Source organism: Bufo gargarizans, chromosome 9 (assembly GCF_014858855.1).
Source record: "Bufo gargarizans isolate SCDJY-AF-19 chromosome 9, ASM1485885v1, whole genome shotgun sequence".
Lineage (NCBI taxonomy): Eukaryota > Metazoa > Chordata > Amphibia > Anura > Bufonidae > Bufo > Bufo gargarizans.
Genome location: NC_058088.1, coordinates 184,532,349 through 184,547,036, shown reverse-complemented (window position 1 = coordinate 184,547,036; position 14,688 = coordinate 184,532,349). Strand labels below are relative to the sequence as shown.

The window sequence follows — 14,688 nt, the reverse complement described above, 5'->3', positions numbered from 1 at the left end:
ATATATCGATTTTCTTTCTGCATGGAAGGCACTCTGTGTTCTGTGTTCTCTATATTCTCTCTCACTCCCCAATTATTCCCATATTACTTCCCAGTATGTCACTATCTTTTACTACTGTAACTGGAGGCATTATCCCTAACCTCCTGTCTGCAGGCAGATATGCATTAGTCACATTTTGTACTCTTGTCTACACACCGATATGTACTTCTAGCTCTATTAGATGTTTTGTGATTTTCACGGTTCCAGTATCTACTGAATATACAATGAAGAAACATAACCTTGAATATTGAGTTCAGCATTGTGTGCTCTACCGCTACTTCTCATAATAATACCAAGTAAAACACTGTACTTAGAGTTTTTTTCTAATGATGTGCTCTATATATGTCTCCATAAGACAGGATGTCTATACTAATCATGATAATGAGTATGCAATTGCTTGCTTTGATCACTATGTGTCATGTTACACATGCATGGTTTGCCTTTTTATTCTGTGTGTCCCTTCCCTCTTCCCCTCCTGCTGTGCTCTCTGTACAGTCTCCTCCACTCTCTCCCTTGCATTCTGGCTTCACTCTTCATCTCAGCCACATGTATCCTGTTAGCTGCTCACACCATGATTGTTTGACCTATCCATTTGTTCATCGGTATATGATCTGCACATTTTGGAATAATCTCCTTCATGATCTACAAGGAGTCGTTTGGATCGAGTCACTGTCAGCCAATTCAACTAAGATTGATGGTTACCGCTATCTCATCCCAACTATAAGTTACAGAGATCACACTTTCAATGCTTAGATTGGAGAGGCAGAACACTATGTCTTATTTTGAAAACCAGAATTCAGATTTTTCCTAGTACTCTGATAAAGGCCTCTGGCTGAAAATGTTAAGTTTTAGACTGGATATCCTAATAAATGAATGCAGCACTTTAAAGCAATCCGGTGGAGTGCGGGAGTCTTTTATTTACATTTACGTTGGTCCGGGAACCATCTCCTGCTATCAACACCCCTGAGTTGGAGTGCCATCGAATCTATCATTGAACCCTTAGAAATGAATTTGGGGCAGCCACGCATACGCGGTGCGTTCTCGGGCTCTATTGTAAGTACAGCTGATCGGTGGTGGTGCCAGGTCTGGACCCCTACCGATCTGATCTTGATGACCTATCCTGAAGATAGACCATCAATATCACAATCTCAGAAAACCCCTTTAAAGTGATCTGACCAACGCAAAAGATTTCCTTTGGTCAGAACTAATTATTTTGTTAGACGCACCAATCAGAATAACTGTACGTCTATGATTATAGGAGGGTAATATAATAGGTAGAGGTGGTAATTTGGGGACAAGGGATATTTGAATGCTAAGGAGTATAGATGTCTCATAACCATCACTGTTTTTTTTTTTATTACAGGGTAGAAAAGGGGACCCCGGACCCCCAGGGCTGATAGGGGTGCAGGTATGCCCTTCCTTCTTCAATTCTTTGATTGTTCTGTTGCAGCTTTACAGATTTTTTTCTATGGTTTGTGAACTATGGACATCTTAAAAGAAGCAGATTACTTTTAATATTTCCTCTACGGGGAAGAAGCAAGAATTATATCTCTGTATTTTAGGATGTTGAGGGCAAGAGGTCCCTGCATATGAATTTCACACATGCGTTGTTAATTCCAGTATTGACATCCGGCAGAAGATCTCAATACCAGAATTAAACGGATCCGTTTTGATTTTGCACATCATATGCGGTTGTGTGAAATCAAAACAGAAACAATCTGATCAGTCACTAAATACATTGAAAGTCAATGGGTGACAGATCCGTTTTTTTAGGACAGATCTGTCACCATTGACTAAGGGTTGCCTAACCCCTTCCTTTATTTCCTGGTGGCTCAGTTGCAACATTTCAAATGCTGGGGTCTACAGGGAACGGTGGGGAGGAGTGGGGAACTGATAAACTGGGTAACGGGACATCGCCCTCCTCTCTCGATCCTGGAGAGAAACATTCCTGACCCCCTAAAATCCCTCTCAATTATTAAACTAATGAGAAAAGCCTGGAGACAAGCTAGGGAAATATTGGGAGTCCCGGGCCTATTGAATCTATCCCTTGTCTGGTCGGCCTACATGCTTTGAACACAAATTTAAAGAGTCTTCTGTGAGACTTGTTTCTCACCCAATACTTACCAAACTGCTGGAGCCGGGCTCTATTAGGGGGGTTATTTCTGTTACGTTCAAGGAGCTACTAGGTGAATATTTGAAAAAATTCTCACTTACAATTAAGGCGAAATGGGAAGCGGATGTCGGCCCTATCACTGATTCCCAGTGGGAGGACGTGCTTGCACTGACTCCAATAGTGTCCCTTAGTGAAGCTGCTAGATTGTCTCAACTATTTATGATTCATAGGGTCTATAAAACCCCAATCTTTTTGTGAAAGGTGGTATTTAGATCCCTCTTGTCTGAGATGCGGGGAAGAATCGTCTGGTGTGTTCCATATGATGTGGAGTTGTACGGCCTTACAGGGGTATTGGACGGGTGTCATCAATTTGATAAACAAAATTTACAGTGCTACTTACACACTGGATCCCAGATTGTGCCTACTTGGGATATTTGATTCTGATAATCTGCAACCGTATATTACGATTGGTATTAATAGACTTTTGTATCAAGCACGTAAAACTCTGGCTGCTAAGTGGATACAGCCGCTCCTTCCGAGCATCTCTGAATTTATTGCTAGGATGAATGTGGTTATACAGCTGGAAAGGGGGATATATATGAAGCGTAACTGCCTCCCTAAGTTTGACAACATCTGGGGCCCTTGGATAGACAAATCTGGTGTATGTAGCCCATGGTTGACCCTTCATGGTGGATTTAGGGTTTCTGCTGAGCGTCCCTAGTGAGTTACTTAACGCATGTTTTAGGATATCTATCATGATCTTACTTGCTATCCTCTTTAGTGACTGGAGTGTTAGTCTGCCGCTGCTTATGATTCTCCTTACTTTGGGTCTTCTGTCTATTAGTGGGGATTGTGGGGGTTACACACTTATTTCATCTAACAAGTGTCTCTAGTTTTAGGGGGTACCTTGTTGGGGTTTGTTTATAACAAAATATTTTTCTGTCAATCGCTATATGTTTTGTAAACAATGATATGGTACTGTACAGACCGAAGCAATTGACGTGATGACTTGTAATAAATGTTTGTTTATTTTTCAAAAATCAGTAAAATATTATCTGATTTAAAAAAGAATGCATGAGGACTAAACGGAAACATTTTTTTCCTCTGCTGGATCTCAGTACCGGAAAACAACAATGCAAGTGTGAAAGTAGCCTTACTCATTGAAAATATATGCATACTCAGCCAAGCTCAGCATGCACGTGTATGGGGAAGTCAGGAAGAATAGCTGTTAACCGAACCAGCGTTTATCCAAAAGCTATCAAAGGTGTGTGCACCTTTAATCTGGCCATAGATTTCTTTAATGTCAGCTATTCTGTTTGATCTCCCCATATAAATGCATGCTTGGGGAGAAGGAAGTAAGCCGCAGGTGGACACCTCTGGTGGTGGTTTCTCTCCCCTAAGAACAAAAGGATCGGGCATGCTGAAATCCAATAGCACAGTCCTCCTTCTTTCCCCTGGCATCTGCAGATATGGACAGCTGGGACACATAATGACTATCATATTAGAAGTTCTTTCATTATGAATCCTAATTGGATATTTATTTTTAGGGTCCCATGGGACAAAAAGGACCCCAGGGTGACCAAGGAATTCCAGGAGTAATGGTGAGACAGAAAATGAAGGCTGAAACACATATATATTGTAATCAGACCAAAACATGTTTTCATTTGGTTCATCCTGCCCTCTAGGTGGCGCCATTTGCCGCATTTTTGATACTATGCCACCCATAGGTTTTTTAGGCAAACTGCACCAGGCTAAACTGAAGGCTCCCTAGTTCTACACTTCTCTTTGATTGGCAAATGTCAGCTTCACAATCGCCTTTAGCATATTTCTCCATAGATGCAAGTCGTGCTTGCGTTTTGTTTTCCCTTTTTGAAGTGATTTTTCCTCAACCTATTTGTGCTATTTCTGCAGGGAGAAATCGGTCTTCCTGGGCCCCAGGGCCCCCTTGGTCCAGAGGTAAGCGACACCTAAGTAGTTTAATAGGCTGATATTACTGATTGATTATGGTCATGTTGCTGGTCCTCCACATTAATTCCAGGACCTGGTGGTTATTAAGGTAAAATAAGAGGACCATGTAAACTGATTAAAGGGGTTTTCCGGTTCCATAATATTGATGACCCATTCTCAGGATAGATCATTGTCAGATCGTGGGGGTCCAAATCCCAGCACCTCTGCCAATCAGCTGTTTGAAGAGACCGTGGTGCTCCTGCAAGGGCTGCATCCTTTTGAGTGTTCACTTGCACGACATCTAATTTGTAGTGTCAGTGTAATTATGGATTCAAGTGAATGGGAGGAACAGCTGTAATTACACTGCTCGCCACTATAAAGTGGATTGAGTGGAGGCAGGGGTGTAGCTAAAGGCTCATGGCCCTGGTGCAAGAGCTCAGCTTGAGCGCTCTTCCCTCAGTGCTTTGTGGCAAAGGGCAGGAGAGCACATAACCCTCCTGCTGCCTGAGGCAAAAATTGAATCAGCACCAGCCCCCCCCCTACCCCATGCCAAATTCGTGACCTAACCCCTTCCCTCCAGCCAGAAGTGTAACCTGAAGATTCTGGGCCCAGTGCAAAATCTATAACAGCCCTCTCAGCGTGCAATTTCTATAATAGCGGTGTCTTCTTATACAGCACAAGGGTCTTTGGGCCCCGTCAGGCTCCTGGACCCGGTAGCGACTGCTACCTCTGCATCCCCTATAGCTACGCCCCTGCGTGAAGGTGAATATTGATGAGGCCTTTGCAATAGCATCACAGTCCCTTCAAACAGCTGATCGCCGGTGCTGGGACTCAAACATCCACCAATCTGATAACCTAACCTGAGGATGGGTCATCAATATCACGAAACCATTGTACTGTAATGGCTGACCAGAAACATCAACTAGGAATATTAATCCAGAAAAAAGATGGGCCAACATGGAGTAGACAGCAATCTTCAAGCTTCAGCTGTTTAGCTGTTGCAAAACTGCAACCCCCAGCATGCCCTGGAAAGCCACAAGTTTAAGACAACTAGAGTCATACATGCATAGCCAACTTATTGGGCAGAAACCATCTTGCAAAATAATTATTATGATCTTGTCATATTCAATCAAGATCTTATCTAGCTAGATTGTCTTCAAACATGTTGGCCATACACACTCTGTAGCTTTAATGGAGGAGACAGAAACCCTACTCACACACCCCGTTTGTGTATACCTTTTTTGTTAATTCTTATAAAATGTGCCTTCAGTTTCGGAAAACTTGTCATAGTGACACAACAGAATTTTTGATCATTAGGTGTCCAGGTGCTATGACCCCTCTTTACCCCACACTGATTGCTAAAATGAAGGGGCAGAAGCCCTCATCTGTAGTCAGCTCTGCTGATCCTCTGAGATGCCGGGTGAGCAGTGTAGGCTTCATACAGCGTTCTACTCACCCCTCGGGGGAGAGACGAACAAAGCCAATCACACACTAAAAAGCCAGTGCTTAGGTGAGGTCAGCACCCGAACCTTTCGCTATTAAAACCTTTTGTCCCCATGACATTTCAAAAGTTTTCTAAAACTTTTGAAGGTACATTTGAATTGATCTCTCAGTTTGAGGCCAGCTACCATAAAGGTCAGGTAAAGCCATGCTCAGGTCTAACCCTTATTAACTATGACCTTTGGAAATCTTCTCTTGTAATAATGATAATGTATTCATGTCTATACCTTTCTGCTTTGTGTAGGGTGAACAAGGACAACCAGGATGCCCAGGTCCCCAGGGCATAAATGGGTCTCAGGTTAGTAACTGATCCCATTACAGTAAGAATGTGATAGATTAGATGACTTACGCTAGTTTTACATTTAAATATTTCGCAGGCGATTGTCGGGAGGGAAGCGTTCCTTCCCGGCAATCACCTGCTCGTTAGTGGAGGAGACTGCTGCTATTACATGCAGTGATCTCCTCCACAGTCCTCATACAGACTCATTGTTTGTCGAGAGCTACTCATACACATTACATTGTTGCCCATCCCAACAAGATGGCCGGTTGGGCCAACGATAGACTATGGAGTTCAGTTGTGTATGGTCTTTGGTCAAGCCCTCCAGCAGGCGTCTTATGAGAATGACCAGGGTAAAACCCTTGTACCTCTATTTGTACCTCAAGTGTATCATATATCAGATTACCACCTACACATTTTTGTACAGGACAAGTCATAGACTCACATAACACAGAGACGATGCTGCATTTCATTCAGTATGTTGTCTATATTTTACCATACTTGTTTCCCACTATTAGGGAGATCAAGGACCTGCAGGAGTTGGTGGTCACCCTGGACCTCAGGTACGCAGCAGAAACTAGATTTTGACAGTTAAATGTATCATTTTTATTTCCAAATTTAGCAAAAATAAATCCAGGCTTTTTATTATTATTATTATTATTATTATTATTATTATTATTATATTTATTATTGCATTGTACTTCTTTTTGAGCTAAAAATAATTTTTTCAGTTAGTCTTAATTAAAAATTTTGAACTGCTGTCTCTGTGCAGCCTTGAGTTTCTCTAGTAGCAGGACCTGAATTTTCACTCTGTTCCATCAGGCAGCTCAGCTGACGGCTCCTTATCTCTGGTGTCTGACCTCCTAAACAGTCATTATAGCTCAGTTTTTATCTTACTAATAAGAATGTGGGCAAATAAGTGTTTATGACCTTTTAGTAATTTAGATATAAGGTTTATTAGATGACCTGCACAAAGTGAAAGTAAAAAGTACAATTCACACAGCTAGAAAAATAGTTAACCATTTGTGACAGAATGGCTCAATATTTTTTAATAAAAGACCAATTGAAAAATATATTTTTAGCCCAAAATTAGTCAAATGCAATGATAAAAACAAAATGCTCCCGAAGGTGTACATTGCCCATAAATGCTATGTACATCTTCCCAGCTTTGTACATCTAAATTAAAAAATTATGCAAACTTAAAATGTCCTATCACTATGTTTCTATGTAGACCTACGTGTTTCCATGGTTACAGACATCAAACAATTCCTGTGTAGTGTAGTCCTGCAGCCTTGCAGTCCTATACTTCCTTCAATTTGTTACATATAGCCGGTACAATTATAACAAAAGGTAGAGGGCAGATAGAAGGCAATATGACTGCAGGATCAGACTACACACAGGTTGTTTGTTGTCTGTTACCATGGAGATGCATAGTCAGCATAGCAGCTGTAGAAATAAATAAAAAAAGATAGGAAATTACTGCAAAAATGGCTTAATTTCCAATTTCAGATGTATGTAAAAAAAAGTTTCTTTAATGTTTTAAAATGATGAATGCAATATGAAAAGGCAAGAATTGCGCCCACCTGGCATCTTAGCCCTGAAGGACAGTCCATTGATTTCAATGGGAGCCTTGCTGTGGCACTGTGGCAGATAACAGAGAGATGACTTGTAATATTGCACAGGCAGGGCAGCGTGCAATATATCTGCTAGATTTGTATATATATCTCACTGCACTTTGATCTAAGTGTCCTGCATTTCATTCTGTACACAGGGCCCTCCTGGGTTGGAAGGACTATGTGGACCCCCGGGCCCTAGAGGACCACAGGTACAGCCATTGTAATTAATTTCAGCTCAAATCAACACCATGCGTACAAAATGTATTATAAAGATGAGCAAACCTGTGCAGAAGCCAGGATCCACTTGGCCTGGCCATGTACATGTAATTTTACTATTGTTTGTTCTAGGGCATGAAAGGCAATGAAGGACCACCAGGTCAGAAAGGAGACGCGGTATGGATCTGTACCCTTCTTATGAATGTTTCTTGGATTTATGCGCATACATATATATTCTTCAGTTTTCTCTGTGCCTTTAATAGTAAAGTTAAGACTTCCATTTTACAGGGAGAAGCAGGGTTCCCAGGTTTGCGTGGGGAACGAGGACCAGAAGGACCTATGGTAAGTTTTAAAGCTCATCTGACATCACAATCAGCCATACACTTTGGGCAGAAGATACAGTGTGCACGGCCAGAGGAGGTGTAGCATGACACAAGGATTCTCCCTTTGGTCTTCCCACTCCCTCAGGCCCTTCACTAGGCATAACAAATGGTTTTACTTTTATTCGGAGGCTTTCTATTTCCCTCTTATAATGTTGAGATGTCTGGGTCGCAAGACCGTCCCTATGACTTATTCATTGCACAGCGATGCTCATGGCTGCCCACTGTGCAAGCAAAATCTATGAAGCAGCAGCAGCACTTAAAGGTGCCATAAATGTCTGCCAGCTATGGGACCTACATCGTTCTCGAGAATGGGGCCCCCGACACCCCATTCTGCCTGGTGGTGCGACTAACCCAAATACTTACCGTACAACTGAATGGATAGAGCTGGACATGCATGGCCACGTTTCATGGGTCGTTGCACCAGGCAGAACAGGAGTTTGAGGAACCCCAGTTCTGAAGATACAGTAGGTGCAGGTCCCAGGCATCGTACCAACATCTGTCAGACATTCATGGCATATCTTATAGATATGCTATAAATGTTTAATGTGATAATACTAGTACTGATACTAGCAGTGCTTCTATTGGGGGTTCCTAGCAATTTTCCATTTACTATCATGGCAATAATTTGAATTCGGGTGAATTTGTATGCATTTAATATGACCATAGTCCCTCATTGACCCACATAGGTCAAAACAGTGCTCCTTTGACGTGGTATACATAGATATATACCCTTAGAGTAGCATAGCCAAATATGCTCTTCTACTCAGAAGCAGCTCGCAAAAAGAGTATCCCATACAGTATAATTTTTTTATAACATGGAAGCCTGTGAGCAACATATGCTTATACAGTTGCAAGTTAGGGGGGACATCCATCAAAGGTTGATGCTGCGAAATTGACATACAGGTGTGAATTCACCTTAAGCGTATGATTACATGGCAGATTCTTTCAATTGATTTTAGAATAGATTCCGCATTGAAAACCACACATCATTCTTGCTGAAACCGCCTCCCATTGTTTTCAGTGGGTGTCTGAGCCCCAATTCATGTGACCGAGGATATTTTACGTGTGTTTTTCCAGACAACACCAAGAATAAACATTTCCATTCATGGCACGGTTATTGCACAGACACCATGGGAAACTGCAGCGGGAGTCTGAAGCTTTTCAGATGAAAAACTACGGTGTTTCTGCTGTGGGATACTCAATGGATTTTGACAATGTCTATGATCTGTGGCCACTAGAGGGCAGACGTATTCAATCACTAGAGGCATATGAGACGGATTAAATCCATCCTTTTATTTAAGTTTTCAAATAGATTTTTTACAAGCCTTTTTGGGATCGTAGTCCCTTGTTCTTTTTTCCCTCGGATGCCTTTTCATTTTAAAATTCTTTTGTATTTATTTATTAATGTTTATATATTTTTTGTACACAGGGATTAATTGGATGGCCTGGAATGACTGGGCTGCCAGGAGACAAGGTACTGCGATGGTGTCTTTATGTTGTTGATTAAAAATATGCAAATCATTATTTTGATTGTCGATGGACTTTTTAATGAAGAAGTTTTATGAGCCCAGTAAATGTGTTCATAACTTGCTTCATTACCGATATAAAGTGCTGCTTCTGACCTCTCTTAAAGTGAAAATATATATAACGACAGAAAACATAGTGGACATATAAAAATTTCATACAGACTTGGAGGATGGTTACTTGAGGCCGAATTTTATGGACAAGGGCAATGAATTCTTAACCTTACCTAAGGGCATGTGCACATTGTATTGTACAGCTCCAGTTAGACAACCTTAACGCTGGGTTCACACCTGAGCGTTTTACAGCGCGTTCAAACGCGCTGTAAAACGCTTAAGACATGAAAACCAATGCTTCCCTATGGGAAGTGTTCACACCTGGGCGTTTTACATCGCGTTCGTACGCGCTGTAAAACGCCCGACGCTCAAACAAGTACTTGAGCTTCTTTGGGGCGTTTTCACGCGCGTTTGTGGCCATAGGACACTGCAGTCAATGACACAAACGCGCGTCAAACGCGCATTTACTATTACAAAAAACGTGCATAAAAACGCGCGACAAAAACGCGCGTAAAACGCGCGTTTGAGAAACGCTCAGGTGTGAACCCAGGGTAAAAGGTCTGAACAGAGGTGGATTGGCCATAGACCTTACAGGGAAATTTCCCGGTGGGCCGATGCTCAGGGGGCCGCCTGAGCCCTCCTCACGACCGGCCAGTGGAAGTTTTTGGGGATGTATTTTGTGCTGCTGGTGGTATTTTGTGATGGACTGTGGTATTTCGCTGGCCCTGCCTTCCATCAATTTGGACCCGACTACAAAACGGGGCCACTTTTAGTATTTTTTCCAGGGCCACTTTAAGTTCCCAGTCCGCCCCTGGGTTTGAAAGGTTAATAAAGTTAAAGGGGCATTCTGGCTATCCACAGGATAAGGGATTAGATTGGACCCCCACTGATCACTAGAATGGGGGCCCCGTACCTTGTGGAGCCCCTTAAAATGGATGGAGCAGCTGCTTAGAAAAGTGTGCCACCACTCCATTCATTTCTATGTACAGAGCTTGGCTATCTCTGGCGCTTTAATAGAAATGAATGGAGCGCCAGCACGCTTGATGGAGCGCCAGCACGTCAATGGAAAATCACATTATCACATAAATACATAAATTTGAATTAATGGTTACGTGTGCTGTCCATGGAGAATACTGATGTGGGAATGGGGCCTAACTTGGCTACTCTGCGCTCCTTATCATAGGGCCAGCCTGCTGCAGAAGGAGAGAAAGGAGATCCAGGAATCCAAGGAGACAAGGTACAGACTATAACCCAAACATCCATCTCAGCTGTGGATGAACATCCATTACTGTCCTAAAATCTGCATCGTTAACAACTATTGTGTCTCCTTTAGGGATCTTCTGGACCACCAGGCTCAAAAGGTCCTCCCGGGGAACAAGGACAACCTGGACTTATAGGCTTCCCAGGACCTAAGGGACTTATGGGCACATCTGGAGCATTGGTGAGTTTTATTATTTGCCTGTTGTTTCTAACCTACCTTTTATAGTGCTTATAGGAAGATGACTTGCATAACATATGACCTAATTCCTGTACATACCTATTACCTGTCTGTTAACTTGTGATGGACGAACATCGGCCAGGACGTTTCGCGAACACGCGTTTGCGATCAAATGTTCGCGAACCATGCGTTTGTGGCGGACCCCATTCACTTTATTGGCAGGCGAACCTGAAAAACCTTCAGGTCATATTTGCAGCCACCAAACACTTACTAGATGTACACAATTAGTCGCACAACATGGACAGTGACTTACCAGAGGGGAATCAATGGCAAAAATTCCCACAAAAATATGTATTTTAATCAGGGGCCATTTTTATGCGTATTAAAGGGAAACCCTCACAAATGTACCCTGCTGGACCCTAGAAATTTTTTATTTTAGGCCACGGAAGTACAGGCCCAAAAAATTAGGCATTCACCTGACAGAAAAAAAACTTGTGATGGTGTGGCTGTAGGTATATTAGGCGGTCACTGGGTAAAAATCTTACTTGTAATTAGGCATTCACCTGACAGAAAAGAATTTGTGATTATGTGGCAAAAATTTTACTGTAGGACACTGGAGTAGAGGCCCCAAAAATTAGGCATTCACCTGATAGAAAAAGCCTTATATGCCACTGTATATACATAAGACAAGGACAATTCTTTGTTTTGGGTGATTGCGGATATGTGTGGGCTGGCATGAGGAAATTCAATTACACGTGGTCGTCACAGGTGTTGAATTCCTCCAAGATCCATGCCTCATTGATTTTTAGAAATTTGAGGTAGTCCACACTGTCGTGAGCTAGGCGAGTGCGCTTATCGGTCATGATCCCCCCTGCTGCGTTAAACGTCTTTTCGGACAGGACACTTGACGAGGGGCAAGCCAAGAGTTCCATGGCAAATTGTGCCAGCTGTGGCCTCAAGTCAAGCCTGCACACCCAGTAGTCCAGGGGTTCCTCGCTTCACAGAGTGTCTACATCGGCCGTTAACCCGATGTAGTCGGACACCTGTCGGTCTGGGCGTTCCCTGAGGCTGGATCCGGAGGGCGGCTGTCGATGGGTTGGCTGCAAGAATGATCTCATATCAGAAGTGACCAACACATCTTCAAACCCCCCTCTTCTTGCAGGCGCGGTAGGATTGGTACCCGCACCTGTTTCGCTGTGGGTGGAAATTCCTCTGCCAGTGCTTGCAACAGAAAAATGCAGCTTCTCTCGCAGCAAGGCCGGGAAATGCTGCATTCTGCCAGCCCTCTGTGATGCTGGTCACATGTCCGCCATTTTGTATTTGTACCGGGGGTCTAAGTACGTTGCCACCCAATACTGGTCCTTGCCCTTTATGCTTTTTATACGGGGGTCCCTCTTCAAACACTGGAGCATGAAGGCCCCCATTTGCACTAAAATGGAAGCGGTGGACTGCCCTGGCTCCTGCTCAGCGCCCAGGAGAATGTTGTCCTCTGTCTCCTCCCCCCAGCCACGGACAACACCAGGGATCCCCGAAACTTTTAAAGTCCCTCTCAAAGCCTGCTCTTCTTGCTCCTCCTCCTCCCCCCAGCCACCATCCTCCTCTGACTCCTCTTCACACTCATGCTGACTTGTCTCAGATGGAGTAGCCCCCCTGGGAATTCATTCAGCATTGCGACTTCCTCATCTTCCAGCTCCTGCTCCTCGACGGCTTGATCAATGACATGACGCAATGCATGCTCCAGAAAGAAGGCGTAAGGTACGATGTCACTGATGGCGCCCTGGCTGCGACTGAGCAGTTTGGTGATCTCATCAAATGGCCGCAGAAGTCTGCATGCGTCGCGCATGAGCAGCCACTGGCGCGGTGAAAAGAAACCAAGCTCCCCCGAACCTGTCCTGCTGCAGAGTTTGTTCAGGTAGTCATTAACGGCACGTTGCTGCTGGAGCAGCCTATCAAGCATATACAAGGTGGAGTTCCAGCACGTCGGGCTGTCACAAATCAGACGTCTGACGGGCAGGTGGTGTCGCCGTTAAACGTCAGCAAGGCGAGCCATGGCTGTGTAAGATCTTCCAAAATGGCAAGAGATTTTCATGGCCTGCCGCAAGACATCCTGGACCCCGGTGTATTTGGCAACGAATCGCTGCACGACTAAGTGCCATGCAGGGCACGTGTGCCATTTTGCCCTGTTTCAGCGTGCTCAGCAGATTGGCACTGTTGTCGCACACCACTTTACCAACTGTTAAAATGAGCGGGGTAAGCCACTGATTGGCCTGTGACTGCAGAGCTGAAATCAGTGCAGGGCCGGTGTGGTTCTTGGCTTGCAGGCACAACAGCCGCAGCACAGCATGGCAACGTTTCACCTGGCACGTCGAATAGGTTCTGGGGAGCTGGGGGGTGCAGCGGAAGAGGCGAGTAGCAGTGAAAAGGAGGAGTCAGCGAGGAGGAGAGGAGGATGAAGTAGGAGGAGGAGGAGAAGAGTCAGGCCTGCATGCAATCCGTGGCGTTAACGCCAAATCCACACGGGTGCCACGGGTTACATGCTTGACGGCCGTCAGAAGGTTCACCCAGTGGGCAGCAAAAGTTATGTACCTTCCCTGCCCGTGTTTGCTAGACCACGTGTCTGTGGTCAGATGTATCTTGGCACCGACACTGTGTGCCAGGAGATATATTCACTTGCCGCTGAACGTGGCCATATAGCTCTGGGATGCCCTTCTAGGAGAAATATTTCCTTCCGGGGACTTTCCATTGCGGTGTGCCAATGGCCACAAATTTTCTAAAGGCCTCCGAGTCCACCAGTTTATATGGCAGTAGTTGGCGGGCTAGCAGTTCCGACAAGCCAGCGGTCAGCCGTTGGACAAGAGGGTTATCCGGCGTCATCAACTTTTGTACACTCGAACATTTGGGCCACAGAAGACTGCCTTTTGCCAGATGAACGCGACAACGGCATGGCGGAAGGTGGAGGACAAATGGGAGGAGAGAGGAGAAGAAGAAGAGGCAGGATGTGGAGCGCCGGGAGTGTGGCTTTGTGGGTTCTGACGGCATGGCTCCCACTGGGCTCGGTGATGGGGGGCCAGGTGCCTTCTTAAGGCGGTCTTCCCTGAGTGAGTGTTGGGCTTACCGCGACTTATGCGTTGACATCACAGGCTGCAGATGGCAACACTATTGTCAGCAGCTGACACATTAAAAAAATCCCACACTGCTCAGCCATGTGCCGGCGTCCTGGGAGCACAAGATGTGACCGTGCATGGTGGATGGCTCGCTCCAGATACATTAACAGTCCCCTTTTTGCCTCCTGTGCACTGCAAATTCTGCCTGCTTCTCCTCCTTCTCCTTCCTATCTGCTGCTCCATCTCTGCCTCTGAACTCCCCTGCTTTTTCTCTTTTGTGGAACCCCAAGTGACATCCATCGACACATCATCATAGTCACCTTTACCACCACTGACATTAGAGATCTCGGCGTAGGCAGCAACAGCGGGGACCTCCATCCTTGGGCTGATCTGGGTACTGTGGTCAGATCGCTAGGTGGCGGCCGTTGCTACCTCCTCTTCCTTATCAGATGAATAAAGAATGGCTGCGCATCCGTAA

The 14,688-nt window shown here is 44.6% G+C and overlaps 1 protein-coding gene across 1 annotated transcript in view; it reads left to right on the top strand.

The window, feature by feature from the left end:
- LOC122919696 (collagen alpha-1(I) chain-like) overlaps window positions 1-14,688 on the top strand; it is a 240,984-nt gene that overhangs the window by 167,001 nt on the left and 59,295 nt on the right. The window contains exons 16-26 of the mRNA XM_044268877.1: window positions 1,403-1,447; window positions 3,700-3,753; window positions 4,064-4,108; window positions 5,844-5,897; window positions 6,395-6,439; window positions 7,648-7,701; window positions 7,841-7,885; window positions 7,997-8,050; window positions 9,521-9,565; window positions 10,852-10,905; window positions 11,002-11,109. Of these exons, the coding sequence (XP_044124812.1) occupies window positions 1,403-1,447; window positions 3,700-3,753; window positions 4,064-4,108; window positions 5,844-5,897; window positions 6,395-6,439; window positions 7,648-7,701; window positions 7,841-7,885; window positions 7,997-8,050; window positions 9,521-9,565; window positions 10,852-10,905; window positions 11,002-11,109 (603 nt within the window). The remainder of the gene's footprint in view (window positions 1-1,402; window positions 1,448-3,699; window positions 3,754-4,063; window positions 4,109-5,843; window positions 5,898-6,394; window positions 6,440-7,647; window positions 7,702-7,840; window positions 7,886-7,996; window positions 8,051-9,520; window positions 9,566-10,851; window positions 10,906-11,001; window positions 11,110-14,688) is intronic.